Source organism: Bubalus bubalis, chromosome 4 (assembly GCF_019923935.1).
Source record: "Bubalus bubalis isolate 160015118507 breed Murrah chromosome 4, NDDB_SH_1, whole genome shotgun sequence".
Classification (NCBI taxonomy): domain Eukaryota; kingdom Metazoa; phylum Chordata; class Mammalia; order Artiodactyla; family Bovidae; genus Bubalus; species Bubalus bubalis.
Genome location: NC_059160.1, coordinates 24,643,140 through 24,662,920, shown reverse-complemented (window position 1 = coordinate 24,662,920; position 19,781 = coordinate 24,643,140). Strand labels below are relative to the sequence as shown.

General features: G+C 40.7%; 1 protein-coding gene across 2 annotated transcripts in view; it reads left to right on the top strand.

The window, feature by feature from the left end:
- The window catches only part of GUCY2C (guanylate cyclase 2C), a 65,575-nt gene that overhangs the window by 20,723 nt on the left and 25,071 nt on the right, over positions 1-19,781 (top strand). For both annotated transcript variants that reach the window (XM_025283298.3, XM_006055135.4), the window contains exons 9-15: positions 4,217-4,302; positions 5,634-5,745; positions 11,835-11,916; positions 12,943-13,048; positions 16,719-16,781; positions 17,385-17,456; positions 17,918-18,022. In XM_025283298.3, the coding sequence (XP_025139083.3) occupies positions 4,217-4,302; positions 5,634-5,745; positions 11,835-11,916; positions 12,943-13,048; positions 16,719-16,781; positions 17,385-17,456; positions 17,918-18,022 (626 nt within the window). The remainder of the gene's footprint in view (positions 1-4,216; positions 4,303-5,633; positions 5,746-11,834; positions 11,917-12,942; positions 13,049-16,718; positions 16,782-17,384; positions 17,457-17,917; positions 18,023-19,781) is intronic.

The window sequence follows — 19,781 nt, the reverse complement described above, 5'->3', positions numbered from 1 at the left end:
CTTCATATATTTTGTTGGTCTGTTATTAGGTACATAAATGTTTATACTTGTTTATATATTTTTGCTCTATTGAGTGTTTTATTAATATATACAATGAAAGTCTTTGTTTCTTATAAACTTTTTTGATTAAAAGTCTGATCAGTTTTATCTGATGTCAGTATATCCACCTCTGCTCTCTTGGTTAATACTTGTATGGAATATCCTTCTCCATCCTTTTGCTTTCAGACTATTTGTGTCTTGGGATCAAAAGTGAATCTCTTTATAGACATCAAATAGTTGGATCACTTTTTAATCTAATTTTCCAATTTCTATTTTTGATTGGAGAATTTAATCCACTTACATTTGAAGTAATTACTGATCAGTTCAGTTCAGTCACTCAGTCATGTCCAACTCTTTGCGACCCCATGGACTGCAGCACGCCAGGCCTCCCTGTCCATCACCAACTACCAGGATTTACTCAAGCTCATGTCCATTGAGTCGGTGATGCCATCCAACCATCTCATCCTCTGTTGTCTCCTTCTCCTCCCACCTTCAGTCTTTCTCCACATCAGGGTCTTTTCAAATTAGTCAGCTCTTCGTATCAGGTGGCCAAAGTATTGGAGTTTCAGCTTCAACATCAGTCCTTCCGATGAATATTCAGGACTGATTTCCTTTAGAATTGACTGGTTGGATCTCCTTGCTGATAAAGAGAGATTTATTCTGTTATTTTGCTATTTGTTTTTTATATACTGCATAGCTTTTTCATCCCCATTTTATCCATTACTGTCTTCTTTTGTATTTATTTCTTTACACTGAAATGTTTAAATTTTTTTCATGTGTGTTCTTTAGCTGTTTTCTTTGTGGTTACCATGGGGATTAGATCCTAAAATTATAACCCTCTAATTTGAATTTATACTGGCTTCAGTTCAGTTCAGTTCAGTTGCTCAGTCGTGTCCGACTCTTTGTGACCCCATGAATCGCAGCACGCCAGGCCTCCCTGTCCATCACCAACTCCCGGAGTTCACTGAGACTCATGTCCATCGAGTCAGTGATGCCATCCAGCCATCTCATCCTCTGTCGTCCCCTTCTCCTGCTGCCCCCAATCCCTCCCAGCATCAGAGTCTTTTCCAATGAGTCAACTCTTCGCATGAGGTGGCCAAAGTTTCAGCTTTAGCATCATTCCTTCCAAAGAAATCCCAGGGCTGATCTCCTTCAGAATGGACTGGTTGGATCTCCTTGCAGTCCAAGGGACTCTCAAGAGTCTTCTCCAACACCACAGTTCAAAGGCATCAATTCTTCGGCGCTCAGCCTTCTTCATAAATACAAAAACTCTGCTCCTTTAATAGCTCCATTCCCATCCGTCTCAGGCATTGGTGTTGCAGAACTACATCCTTATACTTTGTGTCCAAATAGTAAACTAATTATTTTTTAAGCGTTAGTCTCCTAGATTGTCAAAAACAAAAGGTGGAGTTACAAATCAAAGTTACAATAATACAAGTTTCAGACTAATTTTTTAATATATTCATATCTTAAGTAATGTAGACAAGAAAAAGTGGAATAACACATTGTTTTTATAATAATACTAGTTTTTGTAATCGCTTGCTGATTTACCTTTACTGAAATGTTTATTTCTTCCTATGGCTTCAAGCTACTGTCTCGTGTTCTTTCATTTTAACCTCCTAGACTCCCTTGAGAATTTCTTGCAGGGAAGATTGGTTGGTAAAAATCTCTCAGCTTTGATTTATTTCAGAATATCTTACTCTCCTCTCACTTTTGAAGGACAGCTTTGTTGAATAACAGATTCTTAGTTGATATTTTTTTTCTTTTAGCATTTTGAATATATCAGCCCACTGCCTTCTAACCTTCAGAGTGTATAGTGAGAAATCTGCTTTATAATCTTATTGAATATCTCTTGCTGCTACTGCTGCTGCTAAGTCACTTCAGTCATGTCTGACTCTGTGCGACCCCATAGATGGCAGCCCACCAGCTCCCCCGTCCCTGGGATTCTCCAGGCAAGAACACTGGAGTGGGTTGCCTTTTCCTTCTCCAATGCAGGAAAGTGAAAAGTGAAAGTGAAGTTGCTCAGTCGTGCCCGACTCTTAGCAACCCCATGGATTGCAGCCTACCAGGCTCCTCTGCCCATGGGATTTTCCAGGCAAGAGTACTGGAGTGGGGTGCCATATGTGATCAATTACTTTTCTCCCTGCTGCTTTCAAAATTCTATGTCTTTGGCTGTGGACAATTTGATTATAATGTGTCTTGGCATGGATTTCTTTAAATTCATTCTACTTGACATTTGTTGAGCTTCTTGGATGTTTATATTCATGTCTTTCATCAGATTTGGGACATTTGCAGCCATTATTTCTTCAAATATTCTCTCTACCGTTTTCTCTCTCTTTCCTTCTCCCTCTGGGGCTTCCACAATGCATGTGTCGGTCTGCTTAGTGGTATTCCACAGGTCCTTTAAGGTCTGTTCACTTTTCTGCAATCTTTTTTATTTCTTTTCCTCAGATTTGGTGATTTCCATTGTCCTTTCTTCTAGTTCCAGCTTCCCTGGAGCTCAGACAGCAAAGAAGCTGTGCACAATAAGGGAGACCTGGATTCAGTCACTGGGTTGGGAAGATCCCTGGAGAAAGGACTGGCTACCCATTCCAGTATTTTAACCTGGAGAATTCCATGGACAGAGGAGCCTGTTGGGCTATAATCCATGAGGTCATAAAGAGTCGGACACAATTGAGTGACTAACACTTTCACTTTCTTTTTCATCTTCAAGTTCACTAATTATTCTTCTGCCTTCTCAAACATGCCTTTGCATTTTTCATTTTAGCCTCTATACTTTTCAGTTCCAGAATTTATTTTTTTATGATTTCTATCTTTTTGCTAATATTTCCATTTTGTTCATACATCACTGCCTTGACTTTACCCATGTCTTCCTTTAGGTCTTTGAGCATCTTTAAGGGAGTTGTTTTAAAGACTTTGTCTAGTAGACCCACCATCGCTTTCTCAGGGATAGCTTCCACTGGTTTATTTATTTTTTTCTATTGAGTAAATCATATTTTCCTGTTTCTTCATATGACTTATAATTTTGGTTGAAAACTGGACATTCAAATCTAATAATGTGGTAATCCTGAAAATCATCTGGGGAATGGTGAATTTTCTCCTTCTCAGGGTTTGCTGTTACTTGGCTTTGCTTTTTGTTTTTATTGTTGTAGGCCATCTCTACTGAGGATCAGCCTGACTTGGAAACTTGAGGTCTTCTCAGGTTTTCTGAGTCTCTGCCTTCCCCTCGGCATGTGTAGTCACTTTCTAGTTTCCCCATATGTGAAGTTGATTGAATGTTGTAGTCTTCAAGGCCTGGCTCTCCAGGGGGAAAAGAGAGAAACAAAGAGGGCACCAACACTTTACATTCCTAGAAAGTCACGTCGGCAGTGGGGGAAAGTCATATCAGCCATGGACGGGGGTGAGAAGATGCAAAGACAGTGGCCCCCACCTTTCTACTTGCACCTCTGTGATCATAAGTAGTAATTAGCCACCTGCTAGCTGTTCCTATAACCTGGAGCAATTAAATAATATCCCTGACCTCAGATTTCTCATCAGTAAAATGAAGATAATAACAGTTTGTGTGTCGTGGTGTTTTAGGAGGATTAAAATGATCAGTGCATAGAAGGCACTTAGCACAGAGCCTGGTACAGTAAACAATACTAGCTCTTATTTTGAACCATGTAAAATTGTTGATACTTGGTAATTTTTTTTTAACCTAACAAACCATTTCTTAGACTCATGCTATGTGGCTAAAATTTCATAGATGAGAAAACTGAGGCTCCAAGAACTTAATTTTCTCAGCGTGTTCAGCTAAGTGATAGTGAAGGGATTTTGACCTTTTGGCAATCTACTTTAGGTTGTGCAATGACTTAAACGCGGTGCCACTAGTTAATACTCTCAGCAAAAATTTGTCTCGAATCATCAGGAGAAATCTCCTGACTAATTACATTTAGTATCATCATCCTAAATGCAGCGAAAGGAAGTTCTCCTTCTCTCTAAATAGCGTCTCTCATAGAAATATCCTTCAGCGATCTCAGAGCCAAGAACCAATGCCTTCTAATTACACCATTAAGGTCAACAATTTTTCAGTAAAATAGAGCAGTCTGAATGTGCTTTATGCCCCGTGTCAGGATGTAACTGGTCTTTCAGTCAGGACGTCAGTGATGGTCTCTAACTGTTTCTGATTTTGCCTTAGGGCATGTGGGTCCTGTGACTCTGGATGCCTGTGGGGATATTGACAATACCATGTACCTTCTGTACACCTCTGTGGACACCAGCAAAGTATGTTCTTATCAAGAACTTGGGATTAGGTGACTGGGTGAGGAGGGTTATCCTGAAAGGCAAGTCATAGAGAAGGACTAGGAGAAGTTATATTTAGAATCTACAAGTTAATTTCAGATTTACAATTATGCCCCTCTTGGGGCCATATTCCTTAAACATTTTCTCCCGTAGAACTTCTTATTCAGAATATCCAGTCTATTTACTATATAAAATATACCCACCCATAAAACACTGATATGAAGACCAGACTATTGATGGGGTACCAATGAGAAAATTACAGGTTTTCTTTTTGGTGGTTGTTTTTTTTTCTAAGAATTGTTTATTCATTTCCAAAACTAAAAATTTCAATGAAACATTCCCTGTTCTCTCCCTCTGCAATCTCATGAGAATCATTAGTTGTTTGATCCTTCAGGCACATAAAAATAGCCGTGTAATGTTATGCTTTATATTCACACACTATATATACACCTGGTATAGTATTGTGTGTGACTATAATACATATTATTATATTACCATGTAATATTAGTTTATATTCTGCTGTCAAGTTAAGAGTGTAGTTTTGAGAATGTAAAACTTTGGTCCAGCATGTTTTGAGGGAGCGGTGGTGAATTTTAGAAGGATGATCATTTTGGAGATGTCTCTTACAAAACGGATTCAATATATGCAGCAGTAATTTAAGGATATATTAATATTTCTATTGGCACATTGCTTCAAAAAGAAACTTTTTATAAGAAAGCACATTACAGCATAGAGATAGAAGAGATTCAAAAATCATGTAATTGATAGAACTTAAGGAATGTGGAATTCTCTAGCAGCCCCTTGACATGTATGAATATAATGAATTTTAACTATGGTGTATTTTCTCAAGCCATCATTTTTAATAGCAGTTTAATATTGTGGAAAACACTGGTGCCTCCCTTGTCATGTGACTTAGAGCTAGCCATTTAATTTTTCTTGCTTCTGTTTTCACATTTTTAAAATGAAAGACTTGAATTCTCTAAAGACCCAGAGAATGTCTATTGGGCAAGCATAATGTATGGTCATTAAAAACAGAAAACTATTTGGCCTAATAGTGTTCATGATGAGAACCAAGTAGATCCTAACTAGTTCCCAGCTGTGTATCATTTGTCTTGTTTCACTGAGAAATATATATGGCAGATTCACTCTGTTGTACAGTGGAAACTAACATGCCATTGTAAAGCAACTATGCTCCAATAAAAATTAATTTAAAAAAATTCAAATGTCACTGGGAAGGATGATGAATCTCATCAGAAGTCATTCTAAAGTGTCTTTATCTGTTCACCCTTCTTCTCTTTCATGCCCTGACACAGTACAAGGTTCTTTTGACCTATGACACCCGTGTGAACCAGAGTAGCCCTGTGGATAAGAGCCCCACGTTCATCTGGAAGAACCACAAACTTCCTAATGATATTCCAGGCCAGGGTAAGAGATCCTTCGTGAATTTCCCTTCCCTGAAGTTGCTTTTTGGAGGAGAGTAAATTCTATGGTTTATGCAATTAGCTTGTGGTTTTGTTTAGTTCAGTTTTGTTTTGTCTTACTTATGGTCTGAATAAGATGTGCCAGATTTGTAAATATGGACTTTACTTCTCTGCCCAGTGAATGATTTTACAGTTCTGATAAAACACTGAAAATATTCCATTCTATTTTAGCTACACCTATCTTTAATATGTGTTCTATCCACCCTTTGACATAAATTTTCCTATAGAAAACTAGGTTTGGCAATTGGCAGAATGAACACAGAGACAATAGTCTCATTCCATTTACATTTTACTACAGGAAACTCAAGGAATGTATTCAGTGTGTTTCAAGCAAGGAATACTTGATGTCATCAGGCTGAGGGGTGGTCAGTGAGCTTGACCTCTAAATTCTCCCCTTTTGCCTTAGAGCACACATGCTTGGGTCAAAACAATGGTTACCTACCTACCTGAGGTGAGGTCCCATCATGTCATGAAAGCCCTGACAGGGCCAGACCTTCATCCGTGCAACTTGAAGTACAACTGTGTATAACCCTGACTATCACTAGACAGGCCAGCCAAGTGTCTCCTGAGCGACAAGGTCTCAGGACGCTCTGCCCTCGGCTGGCTTGGCCAAGGCTTTCCGCAATGAATAGTAAGTAATTCCACATTACTAATCAATTTTTAGGGAAAAAAGTTTAAATTTGAACAAATATTTATGTTCAAAGATGCAAAAAAAAAAAAAGGTGTAAACACTACTAATAAAATGACTTTTTTCGTTTTATTTTTATTGTAGAAAAATTCATGCACATGATTTTAAAATCTGAGAGTAGATAACAGAAAGTGAGTGTACCTAGTCCCGCCTCTGTGCATCCCTGGTCTTGTCCGTTCTGCTTAGTTTTTTGCATATTTCTAAATTATATGCATGTGTTTCTTGATTTATGAGATTTAGATGTTACCTATTTCTTGTATTGATAAATTAAAATTTAGTTCATTTTCATTAGGCATACTTTTCTCTAAGCTTTTCTCAATATAGTTCTGTCTTTTTGTCAATACATTTAGTGTTTATAATTTTACATTTGTAATTTTAATTAATATGCATAAGCCTGGAGTTCTATCAAACATGTATAAAGCTTCTTGCTTCCCAAAGTTGTAGGATGAAGATGTTCATGTCTCTATCCGTCCTTCTACCTCCTTCTCACCTCCCAAATTCTCCTGTATTTTTCTTTTATTTGTCAGGGCTGATAATATTTATTTGCTAGCCATAGGAAGCCTTCTGTCATTTACCTGTAAGTTGATTCTTTAAATTGAAAATCATTAAATATTTTCATTATTATTATTTTTATAAGGCCCAAGAGCGTGTGAGAATACCATTTCTCTGTATAGCTCCAATGTCTCTCCTTTGTGACACACGTGCACACAAATGGATTTTTTAAATGCCAAATTCTCGAAATATTTTACAGTTTTATTTTTAGACTATACCTTCCTTGAACATTTATCCTTAGAGTTTGACTATCTCTCATATTTTTGCTATAAGAAAAATACCTGTCTTCTTCACCACATTGCTATTATCGTCTAGCTTCTTATACACTGTCTATTGCTTGGAGTCCATCTCATTTCTTCTTCAACCCTCTACCTTCTGAATAGAATAGGAAGTTAGAGGATTCAAGAGGCAGCCTGTGAGGCATGTGTGAACAATGACCTTCTTGTACGGTTTTATTATTGTTGTCCTTCTCACTCTAGTCCTCTGCCCATGCAGAACTCTGCTTCAGTGCTTCGTTGGGTTGAATCCACATTTTCCTGAATTTACTTACTCTTTTGTGAATCTCTCAAACTCCTTCATCTATACAGCTTCACCTACATACTGAAAAATCAAATTCTTTACACTTCCCATTAACTTCACTCAATGACGGGGTTGAGCTTGGAAAGGACCAGCGGGCAACTCTGTCACTTACTGTGCATTCCACACTGACCTACTTTTCCTCTGATTTGTTCTCTGAATTGAAAACCAGTTGTCAGTTTCTTCCTTTATGGATCCTCCTTAGGTATATCAGTTTCAAAGACATCAGATAGTCTTTGCATCCAAATTCTGTGCTGGAAACTATTTTATCTTCTTCTAACATTCGATGATTCCCATAAGAAAGTGTCAGTTGCTCAGTCATTTCCAACTCTTTGCAACCCCATGGACTATAGCCCACCAGGCTTCTCTGTCCATGGCATTCTCCAGGCAAGAATACTAGAGTGGGTTGCCATTCCCATCTGCAGTAGTTCTTCCCGACTCAGGGATCGAACCCTGGTCTCCTGCATCGCAAGCAGGTTCTTAACATCTGAGCCACCAGTGAAGTCTCCCGTAAGAAAAAAGATGTATAAACTATAAGGGTAACTGAAATAATGTCACTTTGGAGGCACATTCCAAACAATTTTCTTCAGAGAACAAAGATGCAGCATCTCTATTACCAATGAAGAGATTAAAAAAGAAGGATATCTTTTCTAAATTTAATTTTTAAAATTCATTTTTCAGTCAGTTCAGTTCAGTCACTCAGTCATGTCTGACTCTTTGTGACCCCATGGACTGCAGCATGCCAGGCTTTCCCATCCATCACCAACTACCAACTACTAGAGCTTACTCAAACTTATGTCCATCAAGTCAGTGATGCCATCCAACCATCTCACCCTCTGTTGTTCCCTTCTCCTCCCACCTTAAGTCTTTCCCAGCGTCAGGGTCTTTTCAAGTGAGTTAGTTCTTCACATCAGGTGGCCAAATTATTGGAGTTTCAGCTTTAGCATCAGTCCTTCCAATGAATAGTCAGGACTGATTTCCTTTAGGATGGACTGGCTGGATCTCCTTGCAGTCCAAGGGACTCTCAAGAGTCTTCTCCAACACCACAGTTCAAAAGCATCAATTCTTTGGCACTCGGCTTTCTTTAGTCCAACTCTTACATCCATGCATAACTATTGGAAAAACCATAGCTTTGACTAGACAGACCTTTGTTGCAAAGTAATGTGTCTGCTTTTTAATATGCTGTTAGGTTGGTCATAGCTTTTCTTCCAAGGAGCAAGCATCTTTTAATTTCATGGCTGCAATCACCATCTGCAGTGATTTTGGAGCCCAAAAAAATTAAGTCAGCCACTGTTTCCATTGTTTCCCCATCTGTTTGCCAGGAAGTGATGGGACCAGATGCCATGATCTTAGTTTTCTGAATGTTGAGTTTTAAGCCAGATTTTTCACTCTCCTCTTTCACTTTCATCAAGAGGCTTTTTAGTTCTTCTTCGATTTCAGCATGAGAGAGGTGTCATCTGCATATCTGAGATTATTGATACTTCTCCATTCAATCTTAATTCCAGCTTGTATTTCATTCAGCCTGGCATTTCACATATGTACTCTTCATAGAAGTTAAATAAGCAGGGTGACAATATACAGCCTTGACGTACTCCTTTACCAATTTGGAACCAGTCTGTTGTTCCATGTCCAGTTCTAACTGTTGCTTCTTGACCTGCATACAGATTTCTCAGGAGGAAGGTAAGGTGGTCTGGTATTCCCATCTCTCTCAGAATTTTCCACAGTTTGTTGTGATCCACACAGTCAAAGGCTTTGGCATAGTCAATAAAGCAGAAGTAGATGTTTTTCTGGAATTCTCTTGCTTTTTTATGATCCAGCAGATGTTGGCAAGTTGATCTCCGATTCCTCTGCCTTTTCTAAATCCAGCTTGAACACCTGGAAGTTCAAAGTTCATGTACTGTTGAAGCCTGGCTTGGAGAATTTTTAGCATCACTTTGCTAGCATATGAGATGAGTGCAATTGTGCAGTAGTTTGAGCATTCTTTGGCATTGACTTTCTTTGGGATTGGAATGAACACTGACCTTTTCCAGTCCTGTGACCACTGCTGAGTTTTCCAAATTTGCTGGCATATTGAGTGCAGCACTTTCACAACATCATCTTTCAGGATTTGAAATAGCTCAACTGGAATTCCATCACCTCCACTAGCTTTGTTCATAGTGATGCTTCCTAAGGCCCACTTGACTTTGCATTCCAGGATGTCTGGCTCTAGGTGAGTGATCACACCATCGTGATTATCTGGGTCATGAAGATCTTTTTTGAATAGTTCTTCTGTGTATTCTTGCCAGCTCTTCTTAATATCTTCTGCTTCTGTTAGGTCTATACCATTTCTGTCCTTAATTGTGCCCATCTTTGCCTGAAATGTTCCCTTGGTATCTCTAATTTTCTTGAAGCGATCTCTAGTCTTTCCCATTCTATTGTTTTCCTCTATTTCTTTACGTTGATCACTGAAGAAGGCTTTCTTATCTCTCCTTGCTATTCTTTGGAACTCTGCATTCAAATGAGTATATCTTTCCTTTTCTCCTTTGCCTTCAGCTTCTCTTCTTTTCTTAGCTATTTGTAAGGCCTCCTCAGGCAACCATTTTGCCTTTTTGCATTTATTTTTCTTAGGGATGGTCTTGATCCCTGCCTCCTGTACAATGTCACAAACCTCCGTCCATAGTTCTTCAGGCAGTCTGTCCTTCAGACCTAATCCCTTGAATCTATTTGTCATTTCCATTGTATAATTGTAAGGGATTTGATTTAGGTCATACCAGAATGGGGGCTTCCTTTGTAGCTCAGTTGGTAAAGAGTCTGACTGCAATGCAGGGGACCTGGGTTCGATCCCTGGGTCAGGAAGATCCCCTGGAGAAGGAAATGGCAACTCACTCGAGTATTCTTGCCTGGAGAATCCCATGGACCAAGGAGCCTGGCAGGCTACCTTCTATGGGGTCGAAAGAGTCAGACACGACTGAGTGACTAACCGCGCAGCTTGCATAGCTGAATGGTCTAGTGGTTTTCCCTACTTTCTTCAATTTAAGTCTGAATTTGGCAATAAGGAGTTCATGATCTGAGCCACAGTCTGCTCCCAGTCTTGTTTTTGCTGACTGTATAGAGCTTCTTCATCTTTGGCTGCAAAGAATATAATCAGTCTGATTTTGGTGTTGACCGTCTGGTGATGTCCATGTGTAGAGTCTTCTCTTGTGTTGTTGGAAGAGGGTGTTTGCTATGACCAGTGTGTTCTCTTGGCAAAACTCTGTTAGCCTTTGACTTGCTTTGTTTTGTACTCCAAGGCCAAATTTGCCTGTTACTCCAGGTATGTCTTGACTTCCTACTTTTGAAGTACTTCCTACTTTTCCTACTTTTTAAAAAATTTTCATTTTTAATTGGAGGATAATTGCTTTACAGTGTTGTATTGGTTTCTGCCACACAACAAAGTGAATCAGCCATAAGTAGATATATGTCCCACCCATCTTGAACCTCCTTCCCACCCCCTATCCCAACCCACCCCTAAATTTAATTTTTATTTTATACTGGCATATAGTTGATTTACAATCTTGTGTTAGTTTCAGGTGTGCAGTAAAATGATTCAGTTGTACATATACATATATCCATTCTTCTTCAGATTCTTCACCCATGTAGGTTATTACAGAACATTGAGTTCCCTGTGTTATACAGTAGGTCCTTGTTGATTATCTGTTTTATATATAGTATTGTGTATATGTTCATTCTCATTTATCCTTCCCTCCCACCTTTCCCCTTTGGTAACTGTAAGTTTGCTTTCTGGGTCTGTGAGTCTGTTTCTATTTTATAAATAAGTTCATTTGTATCATTTAAAAAATTTTTTTCTCAAGATCATTTTGATGTGGGCCATTTTTAAAGTCTTTATTGAATTTTTTAATATATTACTTAAGCTTTATGTTTTGGGTTTTGGCCACGAGGCATATGGGATCTTAGCTCTCCGACCAGGGATCAAACCCACACCCCCTACATTGGAAGGTGAAGTCTTCCACTTCACCACTGGGTCACTAGGGAAGTCTGTGTATCATTTTGGCTTTTTTAGATTACAAATACAAGTGTTATCATATGACGTTTGTCTTTATCTAAGAAACAGGTATCTTAAAAGATCTGTCCTTTTCCACTTGCTGAAATTGTCCTATACAACTAGAATCTTGGGAAATGCATTTGTTCTCTTTTCCGGGGTCCTTCCTAGTGTAGTTTTACCGTCTCTTCTGCCACAGGCCCTCAAATGCTGATGATTGCCGTCTTCACGCTCGCGGGGACGGTGGTCCTGCTGCTTCTCATCGCTCTCCTGGTGCTCAGGTACCTGCCGGCTAACCTGCGGTGCTCATCTCTCAGGCAGAGGGGTGGGTGAGAGCGGGGCATCTGATGCCTGTTGATAGTATACATTCACAGAAAGGTCTCTGGACAGAGCTAAGATTATAAAGGCATTCTGCATCAAAAAGTCTATCTAAGGCAGACGACTACTGAGTGGATGAATTAGAGCTTGCCATCAGAGACATGCATGTGTTTGTGCTAAGTTGCTTGAGTCATGTCCAATTCTTTGCGTCCCTATGGACCGTAGCCCACCAGGCTCCTCTGTCCATGGGTTTCTCCAAGCAGGAATACTGGAGTGGGTTGCCATGCCCTCCTCTAGGGAGTCTTCCTGAGACACATGAACTCAAATCTCAGTTCTGAGATTAACCAGTTGTGTGATCTTAACTGTGTTATTAGCAACTTAAACATGTTACTTGGCTTCAGTATCCTCATCTGAACTGTTGTGGGGAATTGAAATAAAGTCCGTATAATGACCATAAAATTGGCATTCTGTAGGTGGAAATGGCTATTTCTGCTCTTTTATTAATACATTATGGGAAATTTCAAAGTCGCTCTATTACATACTTTCAGGCTGAAGAGGCTTTGTTGTTGTTGTTTAGTTAAGTATTTAGTTAAGTATTGTTGTCGTTGTTTAGTTAGATATTTAAGTATTGTTGTTGTTAAGCATTTAGTTAAGTATTACATACTTTCAGGCTGAAGAGGCTGTGTTGTTAAGTCCTGACTGAATCTTTTTGCAACCCTGTGGACTGTAGTCCACCAGGCTCCTCTGGCTGTGGGATTTTCCAAGCAAGAATACTGGAGTGGGTTGCATGTTCTCCTCCAGGGGATCTTCCCAACCCAGGAATCAAACTGAGTCTCCCATGTTTCCTGCATTGCAGGCAGATTCTTTATCTGCTGGGCCATCGGGGAAGCACCCATCAGAGCTGTAGATGTCAACTAATGGTCGGAAATGGAATGGCATAATAAAAGAGCATAATAAAAGCCCGTGGGCTGGTTGTGTTCCTTTCACAGAAAATATAAGAGAGAACACGCGCTTCGTCAGAAGAAGTGGTCCCACATTCCTCCTGAAGACATCTTTCCTCTGGAGTCCAATGAGACCAACCACGTTAGCCTAAAGGTAAGGCACCCCTGACCTGGGGAAGCCTGCGTGGGCTGGCGCAACTCCCCAGGGATCTGAGGAGACTTTGGTCCATGGTACAGAATGTGCCGGGCAGGGTCATTTGTTTCAGAATCCAAGACCTAGATGTTAGAATTCTCAGTTTCCTGCCTTTCCCTTGATTCTTCATGGTGCTACTTGATCCAGCGAACACTTTGGTGGAGGCTGTGGTATGGTGTGTTACTCATTTTTTGCATATGACCCAGAATAGGCGTGCAGACAGGGAGGATTTGTCATGGAAGGGATGTAGGAATGGGTAGGGCATCTGAGTTCCCCTAAACGTGGGGGAACTACTCTCTCACACTCAGGACATGTGACTCACTTTCTCACTGCTGAAGAAAGAATCCTTTGCCCACACTTGCGCTCAGCCAGGAAGGCTCAGCAGCCACCAGCAATACCGCCTCCCATGGGCCGCGGTTAATTCGGGACCTGCGTGGTCTTATCTCCTCCTCACCAGGACCTCAGGAGATGAACTTTATCATCCTAACTTTGCTGATGAGGAAAATGAAGGACAAAGAGTCGAGCAGCGGGGCCGGGTCACACACACTAGGGAATCAGGTTACTGCAGATGTAACCCGCCAGCTCTTCTGAGCATTTCTCATGTGCCCGATGCCTGGACCTGTTTCATTGTTTCTGAGCTCTTTGAGGCAAGGGGGCTAGAATTTCAAGAACGGGGCACAGTCTGAATCCACCCTGTGTAAGCGTGACACTAACACTTAACCATCAGAGATTTTCTGGGTTTTTTTTCGGATTTTAATTCATTTCTGACTGCCCTGGGTCTTCGTTGCTGCTCGTGGGCTTTCTCTAGTTGCAGCGAGCGAGGGCTACCCTCTAGTTCCGGTGCTTGGGCTTCTCATTGAGGAGGCTTCTCTTGTTACAGAGCACAGGCTCTCAGGCACAGGCTCAGTAGTTGGGGCACCCAGGCTTAGTTGCTCCATGGCATGTGAGATCCTCCCAGACCAGGCATCAAACCCGTGTTCCCTGCATTGGCAGGGCAGATTCTCAACTACCGGACCACTAGGGAAATCCCAGAGGTTTTATACCAAAGCAAACTAGGGGGAGGTGGGAGTCCCAGAACCTCCACATGAAGGAATGAGTGGGGTCCCTCGGAATAGGGCCAAGCCGACAGGACAGTGTGACTTGAGACACCTCCCTCCTTAAAATCAGCAAAAATAAAATTGCCACATGAGTCAGGTTTGTGTTTGGAGCCTTTCCACCACCTCTCTGGGCACCCCACCCCAAATCCTGCACAGGGCACTCTAATGGCTCAGAGCCCCTCATGGCTGAGTGAGGACTAGGCCTCCCTTTCCTCCAGAAATGGTCCATGCACCAAAGTAACACTCCTATTACATCCCAAGCCACAAAAATAAAAATGCTATTGACAAAGACCAGGAACTCCCCCAGCAGTCCAGTGGTTAGGACACCACACTTCCACTGCAGTGGGCACAGGTTTAGGTCCCGGTCAGGAAACTAAGATTCCCCCTTGCTTTGCAGTGCGACCAAAAAAATAAATGATTTTTAAAAAATTTTTAAATTAAGAAAAGATCAATCTATCTCAGGCACGTGTCAGGAAGAAATCAATGAATACTCTTTGAAAATCCAATAATCTTACAATCATTTACATTTCACACTGCATCTTTCCATTTGATTCTCATCAAAACCTATGACTGTAATTGTAAATGATTGTAAGATCATTGGATTTTCAAAGAGAGAATTCATTGACCTGAATGACTTAGTGGCAGTACCCTAGGAAGGGAGGAGGAGACCTCTAGAAGGAGTGAGTGGTCCCCGTCTCTGGTGTGACTCTAGGTTGAGCTCCCACCCCCATGGTTCACTTCTGCCCAGGTCCCGCCATGGCTCCACCCCTCACAAGCCTCCCCCACCGCCTCAGAACCCTGTACTACACTTTATTCTTTTGAGTTAACCTAAAACATCGTGTTGCTGTGTGTTTTGTTAAAATGTAAATACTCCTAAGAGTATAACTCATCTACCCCTTGTTGGATATGACATAATTTTTATGAGTTAATTCATCATTAGTCGCTCACCTGGCTAAGGAGGAGGTCTTTGGGACAAGTTGCCATGAGGAGGAAGGTTAGAAGTGATTCAGAGCATGGGGACTCATTGTTATGCCAAGTTACAGACCAGCTGGGGAGCAGGCGACCAGGGATTAGCTGTATGAAGAGGTTTACCAGTGCTGAGAAGCAGACAGGACCGGAAGAAGACCCACGGGGATCGACCAGAGTCAGGAGAGGGGAAAATGCCACGTGACTGGACAGGCAATGGTTCGAGCTCTGGGTCAGGAAGCAAGACTCAGGGGTGAGATCATGAAGAACGTATCTCAGGCTAGAATGGAGAGGGTCAAGCAAACCAAGGCAGCCAGAGGGAGAGATGTCAGCAAAGTTCGAGGGGAAGGCAGCAGACGGAAAATAATGATAAACATGCAGAGGATTCATTTGAGGATAAAACACCTTTGCTTGTAAGAAAGTGTCACCACCGTGGTCTCATTTGATCCCAAAGTATCCCTGTAAGTTAGGATTGCCCAAATAAGGGACTGAGGTTCAAATGGTTTAAATGAGGCAATCAAGGCTTGAGAGGGTAAAAAGAACACTAGATGAGAAGTCACACTCAGGTTCCGTAGATTCTCGGGTGACGCATGGTGCTGTGTAACCCTTTGTACCTCACAAATAAAATGAGAAACAGGAGAAGGGGAGACAAGTGACGTTTATTAATCTGCGCTGTGCCAGGCGTCATGCATGGAATTGGATATTACTTATTTCACTCACATTTTCAAAATGTCCCTATGAGGTAACTTTTAACAAATATAATACATCACAGGTTTTTATAAGAATTGAATGGAAAGATGCAATGGTTCATAATCTTTTTTGCCTTTCGAGTAGCAGAGCAAGAGCCTCAAGGGTGTGTGTGTGTGTGTGTGTTTTGTGTTTCAGTCAATATTTAACTTCTTTTCAAATTAATTACTGGGATTTCCCTGATGGTCCAGGGGCTAAGACTCTGAGCTCCCAATACAGGGGGCCCAGGTTCAATACCTGGCCAGAGAACTAGATCCCACAGGCCACGCCTAGAACTAGATCCCCCATGCTGCAACTAAGACCCAGCACCGCCAAATAAATGACTGGCTTCTGTTGACAAACCAGCTGATCTCGCAACTCCAGGCTGAACCCCGAGCTGATGTGGCTGACTCCTTAAGCCCCAGCAAGGCGTCCTCACTTGCACTGCTACTTGGGCCTTGAAGCATGAGTTCACAACTCAGATGCCAAGCATGATTCCCTGAGAGCATCTGTCCGTAGCTACAGGCAATGGTTCCCACTAGTCTGGGGGGCTGGGCGGGAAGGAAGCAAAGGAAGTCTCTGGCTGAAATAGGCTACGAGAAGAAAGGGGAGAAAACCCAGAGTTAAGTGTGCGGCTGGTGGATACTTGGAAGGAAGGTACCGTTGGAGTGGGGAGGGGAGCATGAGAGGGGACACTGGACAATTATAACGGTTTTTCTGAGCCTGCCTGGCATGCTGTGAACCAACTGCAGTGGACACAGGCAGTCTCTCTCAGCCTCTGACCGGCAGGTGGGGAGCCAAGACATGGAGCCTCTGGAATAATTAGCTTGTTCTTGTGCCAGATCGATGATGACAAGAGGCGAGACACAATCCAGAGACTGCGACAGTGCAAATATGACAAAAAGGTGACTAGTCTCCTTTGCTTTTCTAAACTCCCAGTCAGGGATACGTGCTGGGCCTTCTGACTTGTTGTGGCCCCAGCTCTGATGTCAGCAGTGTGATGGCCTGGGTCCCGGGGGCTGACCCAAGGGGTGCTGTTAGAGCCTTTCACAGGGCTGGGCAGGGCTCTGCTTCACCGCTTACAATATTCTCAAGTCCTGGGTATACTGAAGGAAAAAATAAAATTTTTAAGAGGGGGAGAGTGTAGGAAGGAAAAGGAAAAATAATAGATTCAGAGCAGTCTGCAACCCTGTATTGTATTTTGAATCACTGCGGTGGGGATGTGACAATCCCATAGCAGGGTTTTGTATTTCCCCTCTTTCCTCCTTACCTCCCTTCTTTCCTTCCTTCCTTCCTCCTTTGTTCACTTAATCATTTTAAAGAAACATTCTCATATGAACCTGCTACATCCCAGGCACTAGGCACCAGGGATATAAACAGCAGTAAAAGAATGTTACCGCTTTCAAGAGCTTACAGTAGAGTGGGAAGATAGTCATGTGAGCAGATGATTATAACATGCATATAGCAGTCATGCTACACTATCTCCTTAATTCAATTGATCTTTGCAGAGAGTGATTCTAAAGGATCTCAAGCACAATGATGGCAACTTCAATGAGAAACAGAAGATAGAATTGAACAAGGTATGCTTACTTAAGACCTTTAAGTGAGAAATAACTTTACTCCGTTTTTCCTAAGCATTGAGGTCCCTGGTGGAGCAAGGTGTCATTAGGGAGTCCTGATAGAGAAGCCTGCAGACCAGGAATGGGTGACTATACTTCTTGTTGAAAATTCTCCCCCCAAATTTTGTCAAAGATGTTTGATGGTGCAGGACATGCTGGCGTGTCCTAGAAAGTGGTCCTGATGTGATGGGAGAGTAGTCAAAGGTTTGTATTCAGGTCCTCTTGCCGACAAAAGAAAGGCCATGAGGTCAGATTAATGCCAAGTGCAGAAGGAGATGCAAGGATGCTTCATTGTATCAAGACCAGTAGTATATCTTCCCAGAGACCTGAGACACAGTCTGTTTTATTAGTATATTATTAGTTTTTAATCAGGTGCTCTTTTCTGGCTGAGCTGCTTTGTAAATGAGTGTGTTATGTCTTAGTTGCTTCAGATTGACTATTACAACCTAACCAAGTTCTACGGCACGGTGAAGCTTGATTCCACGATCTTTGGGGTGACTGAGTACTGTGAGAGGGGATCCCTCCGGGTAAGGAATCAGAATCATTTCCAATTTCCTAACCAGCCAACCATGTGCAAAAAAAAAAGTGTAGTAGAAATTTTAAATGCTCACTCAGTGAAATAATAACAACAGAGAGTTATCAGGAAAAGTGTATGGGCCCATATGCTTATCAAACTAGATCACTCAGATTTTGTCCATTTATCCTTATTATATCATTATAAGTGAAATGAAAGTCACTCAGTCATGTCCAACTCTTTGGGACCCCATGGACCGTAGTCTGCCAGGCTCCTCTGTCCATGGAATTCACTAGGCCAAAATACTGGAGTGGGTAGCTGTTCCCTTCTACAGGAGATCTTCCCAACCTAGGGATCGAACCCAGGACTCTCACATTGCAGGCGGATTCTTTACCAGCTGAGCTAACTAGCTAAAAAATATTCAGGAGTGTAGACTTGAAAAAACAAAGAACAAATGTGGAAATGTGGAAAAGTGATTGCCTCTCCTTTCATTTTATTTTACTTGCATATTTGCTTTTGTATTAAGAGGAAACTAGATGGTTATTAGAAAAAATATGTAGCTTTAAAAATGTATTATGGCATAAACTCAAATGTATCCTCAAGGAAAAAAAATCATAGCCCTAAATGCTGTTCTCTCTTTTAAAAAATAATCTAAATATTCAATGCAAAGTTTAGAATAACTATGGCCTAAAGGAAAGGAAACCATAATTCAATTATTATAAAACTGATAAAATTCTAAAGTGCATTCTTGAGTTGTTTATTTTTAAAAAACTACAAAATGTACAAGCCTCTTATACTTCTAATTAAATCTTTAAAGCAAGCATAAAAATAAAATGAAAATAAAAAATAAAGCTATGAAAAAGATGCTTTCAATTCTGAAAGAATATATCATGACTATTAAATTATAAAGTCTAAAAAAGGGAAAAATTTCAGAAACAATATAATTATGAAAACTTGACTCAGGTAAAAACTTAAGGAAGTCAATAATGGTAGAAGACATTAACATTTCCATTACAAAGAAAACCAGATTCAGTTTAATTTTTCTAAACTTCAATGAATAATTCTCATTGTGTATATAAACACTGTTCTAAAGTTAAAGAAAAACATGAACATCTTCTAAATTCATTTAACATTCAACAAGGCTAGCATAAAGTTGATACTAAAATGTGATTAAAGACTAATGTCATTTATCAATATAAATGGAAAAATTATAAACACAATACAGGTAACTCTAAGCCAAGTCATATATGAAAAGCATAATACAGTTAGATATGGTTATTTCTATGAATGGAAAAAATATTACTCTAATGCATTCATATCAAAAGGTCTTTGGAGAAAAGCTATATAAGATCATTTTAATTGGTGCTGAAAATGTTCATTTAAATTGCTGCTGATACAGTAAAATAAACACACATTCGTAATAATTTCAAGTCTCTCAAAATTAGAAATACTTTCCATATGAGGGCTAGACCATATCTTAATCATTTGATTTCAACGTGACAAAAAATTTAGATACACCAGTAAGTGAAGATTATCACAGAGGACATTTTCATAGGGAGAGGAGATAATAAACAAACAAAAGCCATGTATCAGGTGCTAAGGGAAGAGTCTGTCTACTAATAACTCCCCTCCCTTAAACTGACTGGTTACCCACTGGTTCAGCAACCTCATCTGAAACAACAATGACTTTGGGCCCTTTTTTGGAAATTACTGGTATAGTACCTAAGTTAAAACTGGGCTTTTTCCCCAGATAAGAAACTGTTGTTAGGTTT